The sequence below is a fragment of the Rhodnius prolixus genome, unplaced genomic scaffold (assembly GCF_049639745.1).
Source record: "Rhodnius prolixus isolate KJV_2025 unplaced genomic scaffold, Rpr scaffold_2, whole genome shotgun sequence".
NCBI lineage: Eukaryota > Metazoa > Arthropoda > Insecta > Hemiptera > Reduviidae > Rhodnius > Rhodnius prolixus.
Genome location: NW_027411592.1, coordinates 16,534,992 through 16,558,724, shown reverse-complemented (window position 1 = coordinate 16,558,724; position 23,733 = coordinate 16,534,992). Strand labels below are relative to the sequence as shown.

Sequence of the window (23,733 nt, the reverse complement as noted above, 5' to 3'; positions counted from 1 at the left end):
AATCAATTTGAATACTTCCCGTTTTCGAAAACTGGAACTACAAAATAAAATTGTTATGATAAAATTGCAAAACAGGAGTTATTGATTTACGATAGGTTGAACTAAATAAAGAAAGTGAAAGGGGAGAATTGAATTATTGATACAGCAATAATGAATACTATTCTATCTAGTGGCGCTTGCTTGTACTACAAAAGAATTTTAGTTCCACAAATTGCCGCTAGATAGCATGGAAATGTACTTTTACATTTCCATACTTTATTGGACAACTTATCGACCCCTACCCCAATAATATATATTTAATTTAACAATATATGTACGTACAATTTTAATAACTCAAATTCAAATTTTTAGCATTCAAAAAACAAAATATTATTATGAATAAACACTTACCTTTCACATAATTCATTTATAACCAAATAATTTCAGATAACAACAGCAAGGTATTGTATTTACTTATTATATTATTCCTCTTAGCATTCTCTATAAACTAAAGTAGGCGAAGTACTGTAACTACTAACGCTTTAATACCAAAATTATCTATCCTTTTATGATAAAAAGTACAATTTAGATGATACTAATCAAAACTTTATTTTCAAATCATTAATTAGTAAATATATACAATTTTCTTTAGATCAGTTATTTCTTAAGTTTGTTAAGTTTAGAGTTGTTAGGTTTAATAAGAGTTAAGTATTGTAGTACTGGGTTCGATTCCAGGTCTATGCCTTGGATTTGATTTAATGGTTAATATGAGAATTTAATTGCTAAATATTCATGCCAGTCGCCTCCGACCGCGACACCTAATTTGGTAGGCAGACATAAAGCCCGCCTATAAAAATAGGCATTACTTTACTTTTTTAAATTAATGACATTCTTCTAAAAAATCTTGGATCTCGTGCCCCTTCCAAGCATCAGTATTTTAAGCTTGCCAGTTTTTTTATTCTGGTGTGAATTGATTTTACAATTAGAATAATGTATCAATGACTCCTAAATGATAACCTCTTCAATTAAAAATTGTATTTCAGTGTAACATCTAAGTAACTTCACTATTAATTATTTTCATTTTAATTTACCTCATTTTTTTGGGCGGAAAAGGGATTTGAATCAACTCGTTCCACCATTGGATTCGTTCCAGTGGACCGCGTCCATTCAAATAGCCTATCACAACATTGATGTACATACATTGTACATGAATGAACTTTTAAAATAAGACTGTGATAACAATAGTGTAAATCCGAGAGGAGCTGAAAAAAAATTAAAATTAGAGGAAAATAAGTCACGCAACTTTGCTAGTAACATTTTCAGTTCTAAATTAATAGTTAAAAAAAAAATCTGAACTTTTTGCCAAACTTTATCTGCAGATATTAGCCGTATCTTAAGAGAAACACGAGACTATCTCTTTCAGAAGCCTCCATTCAAATACAGAATCCTTATGACACAATTATATATTGTTGATAAAATCGAAGGTTACGTTTCGAAAGGTTAGTCATGATCTGTGAAATTTACAAACATGCGGAGTGGTCACGTGGAGAAAGTTAATGTGAATAATTGAAAGTTTACCACTCGTATTAATAACAATAAACATTGTTTTATTGCGAAACATGGAAGAAATTGTGGGTATAATTCTTAATAATTGGACTGGACTTAAAATGTGTATTGAACATGGAATGGGTGGAAGCAACAGTTCAGTTGCAGAAAAAGTCTGCTGTCTGATTAAATTAGTAATAGAAAAACTTAATTGTGCGAATGTGTCATGGGAAAATATTTCTGATTTGTTGGAGGAATTTATGGATGTTGAATTTAATACACTCCTAGAAGATGGATCTGCAGATGAAGTAGCACAAATAGTGTACGAGTTATTTTATCTTTTTAAAGAAGGTAACAAGAATGAAATAAATAGAAAATTGAACTTAATTAATGTTAAAATTCCATTGCAAGAGGAATATAAGATGGTACAACCTCATCACCCAGCTGTTGTTACCGAGACAGATACTGCAGGTAACTCTTACATAGTAGAAAATGCGTCTGATGACGGATGGACTGTAGTAAAACATCGGCGATGAAGGTAATTCTAAATTTAAATAAGCAATAAATTTATAAGCAGATGTTAAATGTGAAAGAAGATGGATGGACAGAAATCTGTAAATACCTTAATTTTTATAACCTATTGAACAAGTAATATAAGTTTTTTAAATTTTGTTCATGTTGAATGACTAAACATATTTCTTTATTTATTATAAACATATATCGCTATTAACCGTTAAAGGTATTGTATTAAATCCTTTCGTTTCTCGAGAAGCACCAGATTTCTTAAACTACCTTGGTGAATTCTTCTCTAGTAAGGGTTCCACAACCAAGTGAATCTGATAGTTCTCAATGTCAAAATTATTTAGATTGCTGCATTCTTCATAAACAAGAGTTACAGTAGTTATTTGTAAATTATTGTTTGGATTAATTAATACCAATTTCAAAAATGTAATAATTATACCCAGTTATTAAGATTAAAAGTTCTTTTTATCGAATTTTAATAATCATAATACTTCATGTTTGTCAAAACCTAATTTATTTCTAATGAGATAAAGAAGGCTTGAAAAATTAGTTCAAGATCTTGAATGAAGGCGGATTTTACCTCTTTTTAAGGAGATAAAATGTTTAATGTAATAAAAATGTACGTTAATTTTCTATAATAATCAATAAATTCTCTCTTACAGATTTCTTTATATTTTTTGTCAGATCCAACTTTAACTAATTTATTATTTAAACTCTTACAGAGTCTGACCGTGCGAAGTAACTTTGGCGCCCGGAGCAAATAAATGATTTGGTGCATCAACTGGATTTTACTAACATTTAAAAAAATATTTCTTAATCAACTTATCAAAAATCTGTACTTATGATAAATTTGGACGAACTAGGCGGGTACTCAGAATTTCCCAGGACGGACGTTAAAGCAGGTTTTTTTTTTCTTTTATTTACATCAAAGTCGAGTTTATCTCGGAAATACTCGGTATGAGGTCCCTTGAGTAAAAAAGAAGTACTTTTTAGGCGCGGTGCATGATTTTGAACTTAGCTCATTCGTTGAAATCTGACTTTATGTGTGTCATCTTGGAACCTGAGACTCTTAATGTTGCAATGGTAAACCCTTAATCGGATATACCATTTTACGAAATGATTATTTCTTGAAAATAGTTCCAAAAATATTACACACTTGTAGGTCTGCAACTTTAGTTTCATTTTAGACACATTTTTCCAGCAAAATTCGATTGATAGCGCATATAAATGAGGGGATTTCAGGGTTTCTTCTATAATGTCATTTATTATGGTTCTGTTTATAAAGTTTGCAGTACATGACGAGGCCTTCCAGAACTACGATATTCCTGGTATTTAAAGTATTCAGTGATTTCATATAATACATATATTAAGTCTGATTTTGAGTCACGTATTTAATGTGAAGAATTTATCATAGTTATTAAAATAACAAACTCAAATAAACAATAATAAGCACATTCTTTCCTTTTGTTTACAGTTCTAACAAAAGAGCAAGTTGAACTATAAAGAAAATATTATATTGGAATTATTAATATTTATGTATTTAGCTATATTACTTCTATACAAATCTTTTATTTACAAGCTCGGACAGAAAAACTGTCTTTCAGCAATCCCCAGGACAGTAGTCACGCAAATCATTTCTTAAAGTTAAGAGAATCTTTTATTTTGTAATTTAAGGCGCGTCAACATCTCAGGTAATTTGTTTGTTCACCCTAATTTGTTGAATTTTCTATTTGCTTTACCTTAAACTTTTTCAATTTTTTTGGTTTTGCTCTCATCATCCATTGACAATTGTTTTTTTTATATAGGATCCTGCAATGGGGCCTTCTTTATCTGATTATATTGTCTCTGATGTCTTTTCAACTTTCTTTCTTTGTACGATTCTTTTTGGAAGAATAAGGATCTATATTTTTCTGAACACGACTTGGTTTTTTTTTGTTTGTTGAATTCTCTGAATCATAGAAAGGATGGTTTTTGGCTCTGGTTTACAATAATCCTCATTCTTAGGTGTCTCTGACATGTGTATAAATGATTGTTACCTTTTTGATTTAGGTTTGAAGAAAGAATACCATCATCTGAAATTTTGTAACAGTGCAATCCTGGATCATCGAAACTAATAAACTGTTTTTTTTTTACAGTCTTCGAATGTTATAGCAGGCAAATTTCGAAGTAATTCTTGGTAAACCTAAATATGAAAAAGTCCTTCAACAATATTTTTGTTGATGAAATAAAGTCAGTTATGCTTCTAAAGTTCATAACAATTTTCTGCATTAAATAATAAAAATTATAGATTTTAACATCTAGAAAAGAGTTATATGCATTTGCATATGCACGTAATATGATTTCTAATATCCTTGAAGAATTCAGACCTTAATAAATATGTGCTGTTATTTACTATTGTAAAGATGTTCAAGAGTGAAGATTTACTATTGTGCATACCTCTTTAATTTATCCTTACCATTCATTATAAAAATAGATTAAATGGACGAATGAATAATGAATTAATTAAAATTCATAATCTCATGTTCGGTAGTTAAAGGCTACGATATGAGTATCAGTACAAAATGTAATGTATAAACAATTTATTTACCGAATATCACAAACATCTTTATAATCCAGAAAAAAAAAAAAAAAATAAATGGATGTTTTTGTTCATCTCAGACTAAAGTTTAAGGATTACCAAAAATCAACCATAAAATAAAACGTACAACTATATAATATAATCCTTTACAAAATTACTTAGATTTTTGAGTAATACAAAAAAGATGGAAGTAGCATTATTATAGTAATTACATTTTTAACACTTTTTGGTGTCATGAAAAAGATAATCGCAAAAGATAAAAGCAATGTACAGACTTCTTTTTTAGGATATAAAAGGCTAAAGTTTTCGACAATGGAAGAAAAAATTTGGAATTTTAGATAATAAATAAAATTATCTTGGTTTGAAATAGTATAGGCACTTTTTACATGCAATATCACCCTTTCACTTAAGGCAATAAGATTGGATAAGAAAATTCAGAATTCCAGTCTCTGAGAAAAATGTTTTCTAATTGAGCTCTTAGTGTAGTATTCCCGGCAGTAATTATACCTACACCACCTGTCTTTGTGAAATAGTCTCCAACCCAGTTAGACGTACCTAAAAAGTAATATTTATGAAGTAACGATTTTATGGAAACATCTGTTAAGTGTTTTATGAAATTTAGAAAAGTAATGCTAGATATTACAGCTGCTTTTTCTTTAAATATTTCGTTTCAAATAAATGTGAAAAATCATCATGATATTAAAGCTGAAAAAAGTTTTAAAGTAAATGATGGAAAAAATGAAAAGAGAAGGAAAAATATTCTTGATGTGAAGATGCGGGGTGCCCAGAACAGATTAGAAGATTGAGATTAAGTTCCTATTTGATTTTAAGATAATTTGTTCAAAATTCAGAAAAAAAGGGCTAGAAACTGTGCCCTCGAAAGACCAATATGCATTCATTCCGAATTGAAAATTAGTAAATAGGATGAAAAAAAAAAATTAAAAGCTTTACAAGATTTGTTAATGTTAGTATGGAGCGGAAAGAATTGATCGTGTCTTTTATTTGGCCCATAATTTGTAATTAACAGATCAAAGTTTTCCTTAGACTTCATTAGTAGCAATTTATTTCTTAGAGCTCTTGGTATTTACTTCAATGTTAACTTTTTATGTGCTTCGATTTCTGAAGTTGAGTTTATTACTTAAACCCAGAACTCCAGATTTATTATTTTCTAAAGATCATAATAAGATTTTAATATTAGCTGGATTAGAAATACTGAAACGCTTGGAAAGAACTGTATTTACAAGAAAAATGTATTTCTTTATTTCTGCAGCGGGGCCAAGTGATCTGATTCTGAGTTATAAAGTATTCAGATTCTATTACTTTTACTTCACGCTTCTAATAATTATTTTGGTTTCCTTATCACAGTGATATTAAATATTGTGATAATAAATAAATTTTATTAACTCGCAAATTTTTTGATAACTATTTTTGGAAAAGAATAATTCAGAAACAACAGTTTTTTTCTCTTAGAAAAATAATCAATACTAGAAATTGCGAGAACCAAAAATATATGGTAATTTACCTATATAAGCGGTGTTATCTGTGACCATATATTTGTTGTGATTGACTCGTGCATGACTGATTTTTCTCTGAGCCGCAGTACTGGGAACCACAAAAAATTTCTGAAAGTTCATAATTAAAAAGATTAAACGAGAAGAATAATTTGGGATAGATTTAAAGTAAAATGACTATTTAATACTGTGAAGAAGTAATGTCTTTTTATCATTAAATAGTTAAAATTAACACAAAACTTGTTAGGAATGAAATTGCTAGTGCAAAATATTGTGATAATAATACTAATTAATAATAATAATAATAATAATCATTGTTAAATTCTTAACAATGAAAATTTATTGATGTGAAATTACTTAATCTAAGGATTCAAAATTGGCGAGGAATCGGTCAAATAAAAACAAACAACAACTCGTCTTTTTGCCAACGTTTCGACGAATATATTGTCCTCTTCAGGGCGTGGCTATGCGGGTTGGTTGAGTTACAGAAACAGTGTTTCTTACCGATTCCTCGCCAATCTTGAATCCTTAGTTTAATAATTTACGGTCACGAAACCTTTTCAGTATTTTAATAATTCTACAAATTCTAATACAGTATCTTCTGAATTTATAGTTCAATAAAAATATATACAACGAAAAAAAAAGAGTTAATACTCACTAACTTTGGTAAATACTCACCACAGAAAGCGATACACCTTTAAATAAACCTGAAAGATCAGACAAAGATTTAAGGAAGTACTTCTGAGCAGGATTCGTATAATTCCAGAAACTAATTAACAGCCTTAGTTCGACTTTACGATCAATAGCAGCTGATTTAAGCGCATTATCTATTACAGGCCAAAATCTGCACAAATTAAAAAAAAATATTTCAGAAAATTTAATAACTTTCCATTACAAATTGTTAATCTTCTTATCAGATTTTATTTACATATCTACCGGAATATTGTAAGAGGAATGAACAGAATTAAAATAATACAAAGGCAACTTTTAGAGGAAAAACAGAACTTACTCAGATTTGGCAGTAAACTCCAGTATAGGTATGTAATCCATTACAGAAATGTAGACAAACTTGTCAGCATTGTGTATTACACTTAAAATACTGTCTATATCTGATGTCCTCCCATCAGGACATAATTGTGGTGGTGAACTCTTCAAAAATAAGAGTAAACAATAGTTAGAATCTCTAGTATGTACAATGGACGCACAAAGTAAAATATTGCATTTAGATATAATATAATTTGTATACCCTAGTGTCAGTTTTGAATGAAATTGCCTATTATAGTTTTTATAGTTTACCTACTTAACTACAGTTTTTCAACATAGCTTCGGAAGTGAAAATTAGTAACTTACCGAAACGTAAACTCTGGCTTTGGTATTATTCAAAAGTAAGTTCAAAGGAGTATGATGGTTGAAATCAGTTTTTACAGAATCCGGCCATTTGTCTGGTATTTTTCCAACAGGATCTGCCACATCCCAATAAACCTACATGAAAAAAACTTTTCAGAAAAATCAAATCCCTAGAAGTTTCTTCATCGCTATCCGGACACCGAAAATCACTGTGAAAGTTACGGGCGGCAATGTCCTCTATGGTTGTTGCGTCTTAGTAACAATAACAATAAAACACAAACTAAGGCGCATCAGCATCAGAGGTCATACGCAAACTTAACAAAAAGTGAAGTTTAAAATAAACACAACACATTTTACAATATTATCAGACGTTAAATTAGAACTTACATCAAATATTTTTGCTATGTCTTGCAGCAGGCAAGTGCAGTTGCTAATGAATAAACCTAATTCTTTAACTTGAGACAATGATCTCCAGTCTGTATTGGCACTTCCAATATAAGCTGATTTTCTATCAGCTATCCATAACTTCGTATGTAAAATTCCTCCGCCAACCAAACGGGGCATATTTACGTTTCGTACCTATTATTTATACAAAATCAACTATTAATGTAGATAAATATGAGTAAATGAATTAGTTAAATAGTTAAAACTTAAATCATTCATAGCACAGATTGTAATCATACACAGACAGACAAACAAGAATCACTTGTTTTAAATATTGAAGTCTTTACAATTAAAAGGAAATGTTCTCTTGAAGAGAATCTATTTCAGAAAACCCACCTCAGCAGCTCCTTTTCTCCGAAGCATCTCAGTATCATGATCAGGAAATCCTTTAGTTGGTAGTGACTGAGCTATTTTAACTTTAATTTTTCTTTCTATACCAGCTGTAAGTAATGCTTGGAAGACAGCTTCACCCTAAAAATGCATATTGCTAAGTGAAAAAAGTTTTATTCATGAAGTTGACGCCTCCACTAAAAATTCAAAATAAGAGTCGCAGAGTTTACTAGCTGGCTTTAAGAGCAATGCGAGTTAATTTATTTTTGAACAGCGGATAATCTTATTCCTAACTCTACACTAAATTCTCCTACTAAAATGAAGGAAATATAGTATTTTAGTTATTGAAACTAAAGAACTTTCATTTTTTTTGGCGACCTCTTAGAAGAATCGCCAGAAAAAATTTAAACCAGTCCTCAGAGTGAAGAATATTGTATATAAGTTTAAACGAAAGTTCAAAACTATAAAGTGAGATTATTTACTCAAAACAAAAACTGTATATCTTCCTTAAGTATATCCTTTAAAAAACAAGAAGTGTACCTTTTCTGTACCTGGAAAAGCGTCAGCATCAACATCTCTTAAATTCCAATAGAAAGAGGCTAATTCCAGACTATGATTGGCAGATGCTATCATTTCAGTCCAAATGGAGTAAGTGGAAGGATAAGGTGTTGAGCCATTTTTGTAGGTCATGCCGAAGGGAATGGTTTCCACAAGGGTAAAACTGAAATAAAAGATTTTATATCAAAAAATTGTATATTACTTTTTTTATGAAGTTGTGAGGTATTGTAGAAAATAAAATTATACTAACTTGCATGATTGTTGACATTTATTCAAGGTAGAATTCAGAGCTGATGTACGCTGATGCTTTTCAGCAGCGTCCAACAAGGGAAGGAGTACGACCAACACAATAAGGAGTAAGATAATTGTGATTGGTACACAGGATGGTTTAAACCAGCCCTTCTGGCCCCACCTAGATGAAGAAAAAAAATTCATGAGTGCCAGACAGTTTTATTATCAATGTAACTGCTTAAGAAATTGGGTTTATTTTTAGTGTGTTTCGGAATTGGTAGGGCGAATAACAACTAAAAACCCTTTTCACGGGTTTAGAGAACCTAAACTCTAATTCTAGATCATTTCCTAATTAGGTTTAAAGCAAGTGGACTGTGAAAGTTCAATTCTGTAACTATATTTCTTCTGTGTGCTGCATTGTTTTTTGCACGCAGTTATATCCTTCGTACAAGTCATGACAATCAATAACTTAAAGGAAAAGAAAGCTTAATTATAAACTTTTACCATTTGGAGAGCTATAAGTGAGAATAGAACTGTGGTACAAAAATGGAAGAAGAAATTTAGATATGAAACACTAAAAAACATTGCCCTCTCCCAAATATTAAAGAACAGGGACATTTTTTTCTTGTGACGAAAAAGGCTGTACCGACATGTTCCGTCAGCTCCGCACCAGTAAAGTAGGGCGATTTTTCAGCAATATGCGGAACATCACCACATAGGGTACCATGAAGTGGACTATTATTTCAACAGTGGTTGAAAATTTGGCAAGAATCCAAAACTTTATTCTTTGCTTTTTCATTAAATGTATAATTTCCTTATTAATACAACAAATGTTTCATCTCTGTCCTGTCTACTTCTTTGCATATAAGCTTGATAAAAATTCAAGTTGGACCTAGCTTGGAATTTGGCGACGCCCATGATCTGCGCTGACCTTGAAATAAACCCAGTTCTTTTCATTTTTTTACCTTCTGCTCATTCTCTTCTTGTCTATAAACAATTCATCTTTCTTCTTACAGCCATCGCAGACGAACTTCGGAACACATCACTAAAAAATGTAAACACTTTTCCCTCTTTTCAGTAGAAAAACCACAAAGTTGGGTAGTTTCAGAAGATTTTTGGTGTTTTTTATAATGGAAACTAGTAAAAGTACTAACGATAATTTACATTAACGCTGAGAAAGAAGGTCGGCAAAAAAACGCCAATAAAAGAATTTGATAAACTAGAAGTTACAATTTTATGAGTAAGCACCTTAAATTGTAACAATCTACACTTATTGCCAAAGAGCAATGATATTTGTTTTCACTGATTCAATTGGTCTCAACATAGAAGTGGTGCAATCAATTCATTAGGTTTTATCCGTTTATCTAATGCACACCCCACTCTACTTTATTTCTTCTAGTGCATTGGATTAGGTCTACCTCACTTCATTTCTCTCAACTTCAATATATACAGGAACAGACTGAGACAGGTGAATAAACCGTGTCCAGAAAAATCTTTTTCAGTTAAATAAGTTTTTTTTTCTCTAAACAGAAAACACTTATCACATACACTGGTAAATTGAACTGAGTGAGATGCAATGCATCAACTTGGATGTAACGAAACAATAAATAAACTTTAGTTCTTTATTATCATTTTCATCACTGCTATGTTTCAAAGAGAAATTCAAATCGAAGAACCCTTATGTTTAAATAGCCGTTGCCATGATCTAGTGCCACTCTAAATGCTCTATTAAGGAAATTGCAATTCAAGGGTTTTTTTTTTTTTCTAAAAAAACAAAAAGTCTACCTAAATGAAATTAAAATAAAGAGAAAATTTAGCCGTGAATTGAAGATTGTATTAAAAGGGCGGTTCCACCAAAAAGAGGAAGGAACGCAGGCAATCCAAAATGCCCATTGTTCCCCGCCCACCCCTCAAGCTAAAGTTTGCCAGATGCCAATACAATAAACTAATAAAGTAGTAGCAGGACACTAGGGAGCGTGGCGACTCAATCGCCCAGTGCACTGAATAAACCTAGAATGTTCGTTAAGATTACCGGATGCTACAATCTCCGGTAGGGAGATATTTGACCTTCCGAAGACGAGAAATCTAGTTTTAGAATAAACGGGACACACCTCTACAAAGTGTCGCACAGTCTCATTGGACTCACCACAGCCAGCGCAAACTGGCGACTGGGTAAGGCCGCATTTGAAAAGATGGTATACTAAATTCGCATGTCCACTCAACACCTGAACCAACTGGCGGAACCGGGACCTGCTAAAACCAACTATAGCCGTTTTTGACAGGCCAAGAATTTCTTTAGCCTGACGACAGTCAGCTCGGGATCTCCACCGTTTCCAATGTTCCTTCAAAATCCACTGCTCCACCTCTGTTCTACAACGACGACAGGATCCAGGGATAATGGGCTGAGGAGTCATTGTTATCATCGCAGCTCCTTCCTTTGCTGTTTCATCAACTAGTTCGTTGCCCGGAATCCCAGAGTGACCAGGGGACCAAGCAATTGAAACAGTACTCAAAGCTCCCAACAAATTGAGAGCAGCATGGCAAGAATTGACTGAAATGTGGTTCTTACTAGGAGAGGCCAGAGCTTTAATTGCAGCCTGGCTATCCGTGAAGAACCTAATATCAGTATCGGCAAATCCCTTCCAGCGGAGTAAGGTAGCTGCCATCTCAATGGCGGCCAACTCCGCCTGAAAAACAGATGCATAAATACCAAGATCAAGGAAGGTTATCGTTAATATATTTAGTTTAGTTGGAATTATACAGGTACAGGTCTTTCCACGATTTTTTTATCAATAAAAAAATGGTACCCAAAAACAAAAAAATAATTGAATAATTGAAAACTGCCTAGAAGTCATATCTGTCAAAGACAATCAAATAGTTTTTTTAAAAAAAGAAATTCATTCATTTTTAAAGTATTTATTTTTTGACGGAATCTCAATACTCTACAATATTTTTTTTTTTTATTTATTTATCCTTTTAATGAAATTTACACCTGTACCCACAGGGTACAATAGGTAAATGCGATAAATGCATAAACAATTAACGTGTCGAACGTGAATGACGGCCATCCAGTGATGGCCGTCATTAGTCACCCAGTTGGTCACGGGGCCAACGGCGCCTCAGCCGTCTTCGAGGATTGGAGGGTAGCGTAGTTGTAGACAGGTTTGCAGCTAAAGGGTTGGGATGAAATGAGAGATTTTGATGAAAATTTTTATAACGGATTTAAAATTTAAAAAACACCAACCTCGAAAAAAAAAATTATTTAATTAATACAAAGGATTTATGCTTATATTTTTTGTGTATGAGTAATATCAAAAAATACATTGCTCTTTATACCTACATGTCATTGTATCCTCCGCCAAAGTCGTCATGGTCTGTACGTAACATATACCTGGAGTCCCATTCCTCATAATCATCGGATCTGAGAGAATTCCGTCGATTGGTGTGTCTCTGTTCAAAGAAAACGCAAAAAAATTACATTAAAACAGTACAGATAATTTCTGGTACATATTTTTGTTTCTTTATTTATTAAGTTTAAATAAACAATAAGTATCTTTATAAATGTAAGTATCTTAACAAGTTTAAATCCTTAAAATGATCTGTAAACCATGTAACCTTGTTGATAAATATAAGGTCTGCTGAAAAAAAAAGAGGCAAATCTTTATCAAATCATAGTTCTGCAATCATAGTGCTGGCTAAGTTCAGTTGAAAATTATTTTATTTATTTACAATAAATAAATATGAGTATTTTTCTTTATTTAGAGTTAACACATTTTTAGCCCTCCTTAAATAATATAAGTTATTTAACTATAAACACTTTTTAACTTACGATGTAAGTTGGATTTTGAATTTTTTTTTTTTAAGTGAAAGAGAGAAGACCATCTATTCCCTCCATTCTATTGAGAGCGTTATAAAATCAAATATTAGAAATTTATCAATAATAGTTACTTACAGATTCCTCCTTTTGTTTTATAGCAAGTGTTTGAACTTTCATTCTACTGAGAAATGCGCATGTTTATAAATTTGATGCAGTCGAAGGAAAAAAATATATGGTATATAAAATATTTTTGACGATAGAAATGCTTCGTCAACACATGGTCTATCAGCACACAAACCAACGGTAAGTGATTCACCTCTTGATTGAGCTCTGAGGTCTGAGTTCCATACAATGTAAGAGGGGGAACGATAGAGGCAATGCACTTTGTTCTGTTCTCAGAATGTAAGTGGGGGAACATTAAAAACGATGCACAAGTTCTATGAATTTAATTCAGCTTTTCAAATCTATTCAACAACAGTTATTGATCAGTTATCATTTCCACTGAATGATAAATTTGGAAGTTAAATACTTGTAAATTGATAAAATCTGGGGAAAAGAGTTTTACCTATCTTGCCCGAAGGATATTACACATAATTTTTTTCATCTTAACTTTTTTTTAGAAAGGCTAAAGAGATAATTGAATTTTGCTCCTGTTTTTTAGAAGTACAGCTCATAAGTGTCCTAGCCTCCTCAATTCTTTTCCTTCCGCTCCAATTTCTTCTGTGATCTTCGAAAACCCTTATGAGCCTATGTATTGTGGTCTAATTATATATCACATTACGTGTAAGACGTGTGTTAAATCATCTTATAAAAAAAGCTAAGACCCTAAAACTGGATAGTGTAAACTGTCATAGGCTCTGAGGTCCCAACTTTTTTTGACCAAAGCCTCCTTTGAAAATTCGCTAAATCTTGTGCATTCTACATACTGAAGACTAGAAACGTTTATTTGAAGTGCACTAGAATGTATGCTAATGGTTTGAATTAAAGTTTGTAAATTAAAATACAATCCACTTTTTGCAATTAATTCAATTCCTTTTTCTGACCAAGAAAGTTCTTTGGAATCAAAGAGTTCATTAAAACCTGCTTTCTCCATCTTTTCTCCTTAAATGTTTGCTTCGATAATAATAATAATAATATTATGTCTTCGTATCTAAACTGTGCAATCAAATTTTTGTACAGCGAGATGAAAAGCTCATCTCTTTCTTTCCTATACAGAGGACATTCCAAGACGATATGTTTAAAATATTCTTCCTCCTTACATTTTTCGCACAACGGAGTAGCTCGTTTACCGATACGATGTAGGTAAGACCCGCAGACTGCATGGTTCGCTCTCAAACTGCTAATTGTAAGTAACCAATCTTTTGTTCATGCCTGTACCTTTAAACCAAGGTCTTTTAGGCAATTAGTTCACCATACGCTTGTAAAATTGACCACAAATAGCCTTTATAAGAAATAAAACTTTAAAATGAGTAGTTGAGTCCAAAGATTCAAAATTCATGTACTTTAGATCAGTGGAAGTGTTTTTAAAAATTGGTACACATGCGCACGATGGCCACTAAACAAGAATGTATATTTATATAATACTTATATAAGTAGGTATTCAGAAGGGAACATTGCTCCAATACTATTGATGCAATAAGGGAAGTCGCTACTCAGGTACACGGACTTTTCCTCGGCGACCTGTTCACTGGTTGTGTGAGATACCTCCTCTCGTTGCCTTCGGGCTCCATCGCATCTTACGGATCAAGATTGCGTGTTGGATGCCGTAATGGTATTGAGTAGAAATGGTTTGAGACGAGAAATATGTGAAGCACTAGTAACCTACGATAGGATGTCATTAAAAAACAGGTGAGAATATATGCATCATTTCATGTGATACAACTGAATTTGAACAGAAAAGAAAATTCCTAATGTCCTGAAATAATTATTTTACAAAAAGTCGATATATAAGTAAGAAATGTTTCGGACACGCTCAGTAGCTGATGTTATTTTACATTGCTTTAAGTTGAAGTTTTAAGAAATTCAGCTGGTAAAACTAATCCATGATTTTTCTTCTATTGAATCCACTATCAATGTTCTGAGTTTAAGATTAATTGGGGTTTTCATATTTTTAAATGAAGTGAAGTACGTAGGTTTTTAATTGGGACACAGTTTTCGTTCTAGCGTTCAGTTTTTTCGTTAACATTAATTTGCAAGCCTCTTGAGTCCTGCACACGCCTTGGCATATTGGTTTGCTTTATCTTAAAACTTCAGTTATATTTCTCAATATTAAACTTTTTACGTTGTAAACAGTTCTTTTTTTTCCTCATTCATAGTATGTACTTATATAGATTCTTCTTTTCTTTATATATATATATTTGTGCTGTTCTCCTTTAGATGAACTATATCTTTGATTGCGCTCTTTTATATTATTTATTCGTATCTTTTATTTTTTAATTATTAGCTAATATTATGACCTAAAAAAAAAGTGCTACACTAAATCAGAGAAATTACCCTACAATGAGATTTCAAATTCAACTATCTGTTAGGTAAGAGAGAATTTCGTTACTTTGCATTAAATCTACAGGAATTGACTTGTCCACACTATCTAACGGCAATATTTGTAACTGAATAGTATCTATTATTGTTCAATACAAATTCTGCTAGATGGCGTTTCCACTAATAATGTAGTATTAAAATGTAAATTTAAGACCTATAATTTGATTTATTGTATGGACCAACTTCACATTCACTATTTTACTAAGATTTGCGACCTCTTGAAAATTAGCCTAATCAATACCTTACCAATCATTTCCGAGACGTATGGATATGTTTAAAAATTAAAGAAGTGCGCACTCCGGTAACAGAAAATACTGAAAAAACAAAGGCACTATGGCTAAGAATTCCAAGCGAAACTCTAGTTAAAAACACACTCCAAACGCTACTTAAGAAGTCAACGAAGTCGTTGACCACAACGTTCTCACCCCTGAAGATAAATTTCGTCGCAAGGGGTATTGCACAATACTGGTAGGTTTATCTCTAACCCTATGCTTGTGTATGGAAAATCGCAAAACGGCGGCACAACTTAGAGGCCTACCAGCAGAATATCGAAAAATCTACTCTATCTCTCACGATGCGGTAAGAGAAAGTAAAAATCTAATAGGCCTAGCAAACCATCTGGTGTTTTAAAATATTGATTGCATGACTTCCAAGGCCACCTCCGATGTTGTACTCGGTTGTGATATCCCAATGTTTATTATTAAGTCCTCTCTGTCCCATGAACTGCAGCTAATCTATGTAATAATATTGTAATTTGAATGAGTGCTCATATAAAAGCATAGATGGCGTGCTTATCTGCAAGACACGTTTATCTGCATTTATTATCCACCATTAATGAAAACGAAATATTAATTACTTATTTTTTCACGAGTGCTTATTTATTCATCGATATAAAGCTTGTGATATGAAAAGATAAGCGTCTTATTCCGAAGTTATTAAATATTTAATTGAATTAATTTATTTGACAGTATTTACTGCTAGAGTACCTATGACAGTAGTACTAGTGTATTAAATGTTTTAAATTAAATCAAATGAAGTAGTTTTTTTCCAAGATATATATTTTATGAAATCGCCGAGACCTGTTTTTTTTTTTTCTTTAACAGGAGAATTTAAAAGATTTCAGTTAATGTTTGTTTGTGGAGGTTGGTATGTGCAAACAAAATACTACAATTTTTTTTTAGCCATTTTCCAAAAGATTCTCTATCGATTATATCGTGATAAGAAAAAGTTTTCTGGAACAATAAGGTTCTGGAGGATTTATTGTTAGGCGAACTTTCACTTTAATTTGTCGCTATTAGTTCCATCAGTGGAAGAGAGATGGTCCTGTCATGAATTTTAATATACTTAAGGGTAAAACCATTTGCTTTGCGGTGTAGAGTCTGTCATTTTTAATCATGTAATTTAAGTATAAAACACTTAAAACATAAAGTTGTTAAATAGATTAAATAATTAAACGAAATGAAAAAAAACCAACTTAAAATTTAAATTAGTCAACAGAAGTATCCCTGCGCATATCTAAAATCATGTTACATATTTTGCTATAAACTGTTTTTATCATTATTATTAATTTAGTGCATGAAGAGGTGCATTAACTGATTAAATGGAGTAGTTTTGATACTGGACATCCCGTCACTCTGTTATCTGTTAATGCGTGGTATACATTCTCACCCACTTTGCTTGTGAACGCACCAGTATAAACAAGAAAAGTAGATAGTTAAAACTTGTATTCTGCTCTAATACAATTGCCGCTTCTGATTCTAAATTTTCGCTGGAAAATTAGTCCACACATGCTACTTTAAATTTTTGAAATTATTTACACAATCCTCTGCACGCCCTCCACATCCCCAAACTGAAATCACCAACTATGACACCGCAATCCTTTTTTCCTCACTCTAATAATAAGCAACTTTTTTTTACATAATTACAGGAGCATCATGAACTCACTGAAACTTAGTGTGAAAACTAGAGAATAAAATACAAGCCAACCAAATGATTTCAGGTTCCTTTGACATTATTAAGACAAACTACCAACCAGAACATCAACAATCCTGACCTACGTTATCACAGGCTTCACTTAGACATCGTCTAACGTGTAGCTCGCACATAAGACTTAAAAGGTAGGAATTAAATAGATGTTAAGGATTAATTAGGAGTCTCCTAGGACCTACGATGACATAAATATAACGAACTCAAACTGTACAAAACACTATTCAGACCGACAAGACAAATAGAGCAGAATGGTGGGGTTTCACCAAACCTGCCAATACAAAACACATACATTCCTTTCAATCCTAAGTACTCCGACAAATAGTTAATGCACACTGTTACGTTTCCAACTGCACCCTTCGTCACGATAATCTCAACATTTCATATGTTACTTTAATGATGTATTCCTTTTTCCTATAACGTATATTTCTATACCAACCTACAGTCTCAACTTAACCCTCTAGCACAACTCTCGGCTCATTTCTCCACCTCGACAATCATCAGCGACATTAAATCCTTACTCTATTCCCCACTTTCCTATCACTTCTTCCAAGAGAGTTTCAGAGGTGGCTAATATGGCCCTTCAAGTATCCTCTAGTTCTTCAGTGATTCAGTCCGTTTAATAGGTTACAGAGACAAATAATTGAATTTAAAAAATTCGTGATTTTTCGGAAATGGCCTCAACGATTTTCTTTAATCGCTTTACAGACTGCCTCGAAAAATTTCTGGAGCTCTCAATGAATTACTAGTAAATTTCTCTTCATACCCATAATAAGCAAATTATTGTTCCGCTGTTTAAAAGCAGTGCTGTTATTTGTAATTAGACGAAAAAAAATTATTTCCACCCATTTGTATTTAGAAGAAGGAAACTAAAGATTTTAAGAAAATTTGCCAACTATCAAATTTGTGAATTGGGTGGAAGTATTAAGAATACGATAAAATGATGCGTTTTTATTTTTGTTCATTTGCCTAAAGATATAAATATGTATTTATTTATGTTACGAAGTCTAGAGATATTAATTATTAGAGCCTAGAGATATTATTAAAATAATTAGTAATCTTAATGGAAGAAGAATACGAGGAAAACTAAGAACAGTTTTAGCTATACTGGATTGGTGTTTGGGTATTTATGGGTATTCTCCACGCTATGTCTAATATATTAGAGTGGTAGGAAAGAGTATCATCGTGGTACTGCTTGGTACTTACTGTTAAAGGCCGCCTTCTCATAAACTTCTTTTACATTCAAATCTATATATGGATAAAGTGAAGATTCACACTACATTTAACCAACTTATTGCTTCTAAACGTTCTACTGAACTTTTGTTGAAATTATAATCACATATTAATGCCACTAGCTTACCAAAACCTATGTTTAGGTTCCTCACTTAATACATTATATTTTCTGTACCGTTCAAAAAGTTTACTGAAAAGCGATAGAATATTCGATTTTCCTATTTAAAAAATCGCTATTTTTCTGGAAATAGCTTCAAATATTTTCTTCCAGTTTTTACAATGCTCAAATTTTCCTTAAACTTTTTATAACTTTATAAGATTTATTAGCTTTCGATCGAAGAACTGCTTAAATTATGTTACCGATAGAACGACCTCTACCAACCTTATTTTTACTCTCCTACATTACATTATAATCTGTCCAAAACTGCTCCCTCTTTTAGAATCTGAGTATATTCTTGACGAACTCAAAGCATCATCCGTTTCAATCCACAGTATCATAAATATATTTACTCAAAATACTCTTAGCAATCAACATTCCTCACCTAAAGTGGCACTTCATTGGAAGGATGTTTATAGTGTTTGAGATTTTCTTGAACATGTCTGCTATAGTTCCTATGGTTTATTATTGCTAAACTTTAATATTCAGAAAAGTGGACAAAATGTAGTAACTTTGAATGTAATTTTTCTTAAATTAAAAAAAACAAAAAACAAGATGAGTCTCCAATATTTTTTAATATAACATAAATACTTATCAGCTATGTTTCGGTTGTTTTTCCAGTCTCTTCAGAGGTATTGTTTATGATATAATTTACACATCTGACGGATCTAGCTGTAGCAAGTTGGCCTCTCATCTTTAGCCTTACACTTTAATAATTTAATAAAAGAATTAATTTTATTTAAATTAAGTTGCGTACTCATAACCAAGACACCAACCCTCTTGATTTTTCTAATGGGCTAATTTAAAGTAAAAGTGAAACCACTTCATATTTAACGATCTTTTAAGATAAGGTTTAAAATTTTTGACAAGATTGAACCACAAATTAAAAGTTAAGCATACAGCCAAATGATGTACCATTTATGTATAAATACAAAAATTGTGGAGCCAATTCTTGTTTTTTTCTTTTTAATTTAGGAAGCAATTTATTAACTGGTAACAAAGAACCTATAGTCTACAAAAACAAGAAAGAAGAATTTATGTTAAATTGTGTCAGTTACTGTATGCTGTCTTGCTCAATTAACGACGAGGATTAAATTTAAATTTCGGTTTTAATGGTTTCTAATATAGTCTACCAATGTTAGATACTGACAATCAGTTAGTCTGTGGGCTAGATGAGATAGAGCATATATGATACAATAATGAGATATACGAGTATAAGCGAAATGTTTGCAGTTTTGTGGAAATTCAAAGAAAGGAAATTTATAATGTAGGAAGCAATGAGAAATTGAGTTTCTGTCAAATTCAAAACATACACTGCTTCACTTAAGTTTTTTTTAATCAAGGACTGCTACATCCATTGTAAATTCCAGTGAAGGGAGTCACGAGTCTGTCATTGCAAGAGAAATGGACATTTAAATTACTTTGAAAGTGATCTCGTTTCAACGAAATATTGTTTAGTACAACTAAACAGAATATTTTTTAGTTTTTCGTGTGCAATATTCTCATCTGTTACTTGCAATGGTTTTCCTTATTATTTTTGGCAAAACATTATTCGGCAATTATTATATTAAGAATTCAATTAGCTAACAACTCCGTTTTTTGACAACGTATCGTCAAATTTATTGCCTTCTTCAGGGCATGGCTATTACAGAAAACTGAAAAACTGATTCCTCGCTAAATGAATCCTTAATATAAAAATTTGTACGGTCACCAAAAGCTACTATAAATTCATTAAACGGTAAGATTAACTTTTGAGGGTACTTGGAGAGAGAGAATATGGTTACATGACTTTTCATAACAATTTTCTCTATTCCTCATCTTATGGGCTTTAGTGGTGACTTTTTAGCAAAAATTCAGACTATGCAAAAGAACTTCTTATGACTAATTTGTATTTGTATACTTTCCATATTTTAGAAGAACTTATCGCAGAACAATATTTGAAATAATGGACTATTTAATATAATAATTTGATAACATACGCTAATAGTTACTCTATTATCTAACTTATCGCCGAACAATATTTGAAATATTGGACTATTTAATATAATAATTTGATATCATACGCTAATAGTTACTCTTAGATGAGATAACGATAATAATAAAACTTTTGACATTGATTGATTGTCACGAATAGGATCTAAACGAGTGCAGCCTTGAATACAAACAAATCCGACGTCATCTCACTCACACATCTTTCTCTTACTGCAGTGTTAGTTGTATAAGTGACACATTTTCTTTAAACATTGAATGTTTACTAAATAATATAATGATGGATCTACTTTCTACGAAATAGCTTTGGTTCGTTGTGACCAAAGTGTTTCACAGAATAAACGTTAATAACACAATTAATGGAAAACCATTTGAAACAAGAGTGACTAGTTTTGCTACTTGTTGTTATTACAAAAGATTCAATAAACGGTTTTGCTTATGGGTTAATCAAGGAAACTGAATCCAAAAAAGCTCAGTAAATTAGTACTTTCATTCTATCCATTTTCTACAAACTCGGTATTACAGCGATGCATTTAATTTCTTATATTATGCAGGTATATTAGATTAATTTGTCCATCTAATTGAATATTTGATTAATGGCACATTAAAGAGAAAGCTAATCCCACGCTTCTTCCAGAACTACCCTAAGAAGAATTTTTCTGGAAAAAAAATGCTCAAATAATTAATAATGTGCAGTTTCATAATACTTATAATTTGAGAACAAAGTTTAAAGGAACTTTTGAGTTATTTTTGAGAAAATTTTAAAAACTGGAAAACCCTTCTGGCTGAGGTGTTTTTGAACGCTGTCGAGTTTTGGTAGCCCGAAAATAAAACCAGAGAAAATATGTTTGTACTTTTTATGATTTTTCGCCCTTGAACTGTAGTGCTTAGATACAAACATAAACAAACCACTACCACAGAAACGGAAAGATTCGAAAGCTCTTTCTAAAAGAAATGAACCAAGATATCAGATGGAAATCGGTTAAACCATTCAGAGTTTCTTTTTCAATTTAAGTATTTCTCAAAGGCGATGTCCACGAGATTTAATTGGCCTTAGAGTTCAAATAATTGATAGGATTTATTGGAGAGTAGTCACCATAAATCCTTGAATGTTAAATATTAGCCGATTGCTGCAAGAGCAATTGCATCTGTTGTAAATATCGATAGTTATTTAAAAATAAAAGCTTATCAAAATATTCTCAAATTTAAGAATGAAGGCAATCAGTACTTGATGGGTGCAAATGCAGGTTAACTTGTCAGTTCCGAAGAATAGCAGATGCATTGGAAGGAAATATTAAAGCTTTACTAACGGTTCTACTTTGATGTGTAGGAATGAGTAGAAGTAGAGGTCTCTGATCTTGCGGCTTGACAGGTTGCCCCTCAGCTGCTGGTAATCCCAACACAGGCCCGTCTGGTTCTCTGACAAGTATGTGGTAGGCTTGTGCCCCAATTTGAAACAGGCCCTCTTGGACCATGCTCCTTTTTCTCGTACCACGTGACCACGGACCTCTCATATCTCATCCTGGCCTTAACTCTTACGTCTAACTGATGCTCCTCCAAACTGTCTACAACAAGTAAACCTCATTTTGCCGCCCCACAGTACCGCCTCAATACTCTATCGCGCATGACATAACTTCCATCCTTCTTAATCTCCAGCTTTCCTATAATACCCATTCTTATTTTTCTTTGGCACGACATTCTGCGCTGTTTTCCCCCCCGCGAACCTTACATCCATTTCTTATCTAATCTAATGACTCAACTTCCCAAATTACCTTCCTGTTATTATTGTTATTTTTGTCCAAAACTGAGATAATGATCCTTATACAATATTAAAGGAAATTAGCTAAAATAACAAACCCTATTATTTCAAAGAGAATTTTTGTTTTACTTGACAGTCTGTAACATACATTTTTGCTTCATTTATGTGTTGTAAATTTTTTTTGTAAGTTTTCTTTCTCTAAGGTTTTTTTTTTTAAGTATAATTTACCAAAATTTTTTTTTTGAAAAATTATTGAGTTTTCGTTAATGCAACCTATAAGTAGGCTTACCATAATTACGAAGAGCCAAACCGGGACGCAGAGGAGGAAGAGGCTCATTTTCGTTTTGCTTTTCGCTTAATTTGTGTTTTTCATATTTGAAATGCAATCAAAATTATTAAGAACTGAAAACATATTAATAAATGGGCGCGGGAGAACGATCGGCCGGGGTGTCGGTGTTGTTCAAGTTTGACCGGGACGCCGGGCAGGGATCTCAAACCGGGACCATCCCGGTCAAACCGGAACGTATGGTAAGCCTACCTATAAGTGTCACTTCAAATTCAAACAAAAACCTTCCTTCTAATGAGCTTAGTAAAATCTCTCTAGATTTAGTAGTTTGAGAAATATAGGCAACTGTTTGCTACAAAGTAGTAATATCTTGAAAAAACATAAAATTAAAAATATCTATAAAACGGAGCAGAATCGAGCCATAGTTTATGTAGATTTTTTTGTTGCAAATGATGCCCAGAATGACTTCCCGAAGTTTCGACCACTCTTCCATGCACATCCTGCATAAATAAATGGAACATTTATTAGGTATTTCCAATCGGCTCACTTTGAGCAAACCTCATTGTTGTTTCTTCTGATGGCACCTAAACGAAATTTGAAATTTGAACTTTCTGCGATTTTCGATTGAGTTAAGGTGGTTACATACAGGCCACATTGCAAAATTTGCTTTTCTTTTATTACGCTGATTATTCCCAGTGAAAATTAAAAATAGAAAATTCGCGCGAGTCCTATTACTTTCTATTTAAAGAAATAAGAGAAACTGAGGAAATTTTGGTGGCCAATATATTTTTCTGTTTGAATCTGAACTTGGTAAAACCAAAAAAGAAGTAGGAATCAAGGTGTGGATTTTTGAATTGATAATATTCATCCATAATTATAGATTGTTGGACTAATACAGCTGAGCAGGAGTCAGGACGAAAAGG

At 32.2% G+C, this 23,733-nt stretch overlaps 2 protein-coding genes across 6 annotated transcripts; one reads left to right on the top strand and one right to left on the bottom strand.

The window, feature by feature from the left end:
- The first annotated feature begins 1,207 nt into the window (after positions 1-1,207).
- On the top strand, positions 1,208-5,568 carry LOC141449165 (pre-rRNA-processing protein TSR2 homolog). Of its 3 annotated transcripts, none has more exons than XR_012455369.1 (3): positions 1,208-2,062; positions 2,769-2,948; positions 4,182-5,568. XR_012455369.1 is itself a non-coding variant. In XM_074118313.1 (2 exons), the coding sequence occupies exon 1, from the start codon at positions 1,599-1,601 to the stop codon at positions 2,058-2,060; it is 462 nt and encodes a 153-aa protein (XP_073974414.1). In that variant the 5' UTR covers positions 1,208-1,598; the 3' UTR covers positions 2,061-2,062; positions 2,769-5,568. The 3 variants fall into 3 exon arrangements, 1 of the variants encoding a protein (XP_073974414.1); XR_012455368.1 differs by having other exon boundaries at positions 4,096-5,568; XM_074118313.1 differs by having other exon boundaries at positions 2,769-5,568.
- Positions 4,742-22,327, bottom strand: LOC141449156 (5'-3' exonuclease PLD3-like). 3 transcript variants are annotated; one of them, XM_074118296.1, is made up of 11 exons: positions 22,076-22,327; positions 12,386-12,495; positions 9,065-9,226; positions 8,797-8,977; positions 8,263-8,397; positions 7,870-8,061; positions 7,486-7,617; positions 7,145-7,284; positions 6,814-6,979; positions 6,147-6,246; positions 4,742-5,179 (listed from the first exon to the last, which is right to left on the bottom strand). In XM_074118296.1, exons 1-11 carry the CDS (start codon positions 22,277-22,279, stop codon positions 5,031-5,033), a joined length of 1,671 nt encoding a protein of 556 aa, XP_073974397.1. In that variant the 5' UTR covers positions 22,280-22,327; the 3' UTR covers positions 4,742-5,030. The 3 variants fall into 3 exon arrangements, with proteins under 3 accessions (XP_073974397.1, XP_073974398.1, XP_073974399.1); XM_074118297.1 differs by lacking the exon at positions 22,076-22,327 and adding an exon at positions 12,998-13,203; XM_074118298.1 differs by lacking the exons at positions 12,386-12,495; positions 22,076-22,327 and adding an exon at positions 10,011-10,365.
- Positions 22,328-23,733: the final 1,406 nt, after the last annotated feature.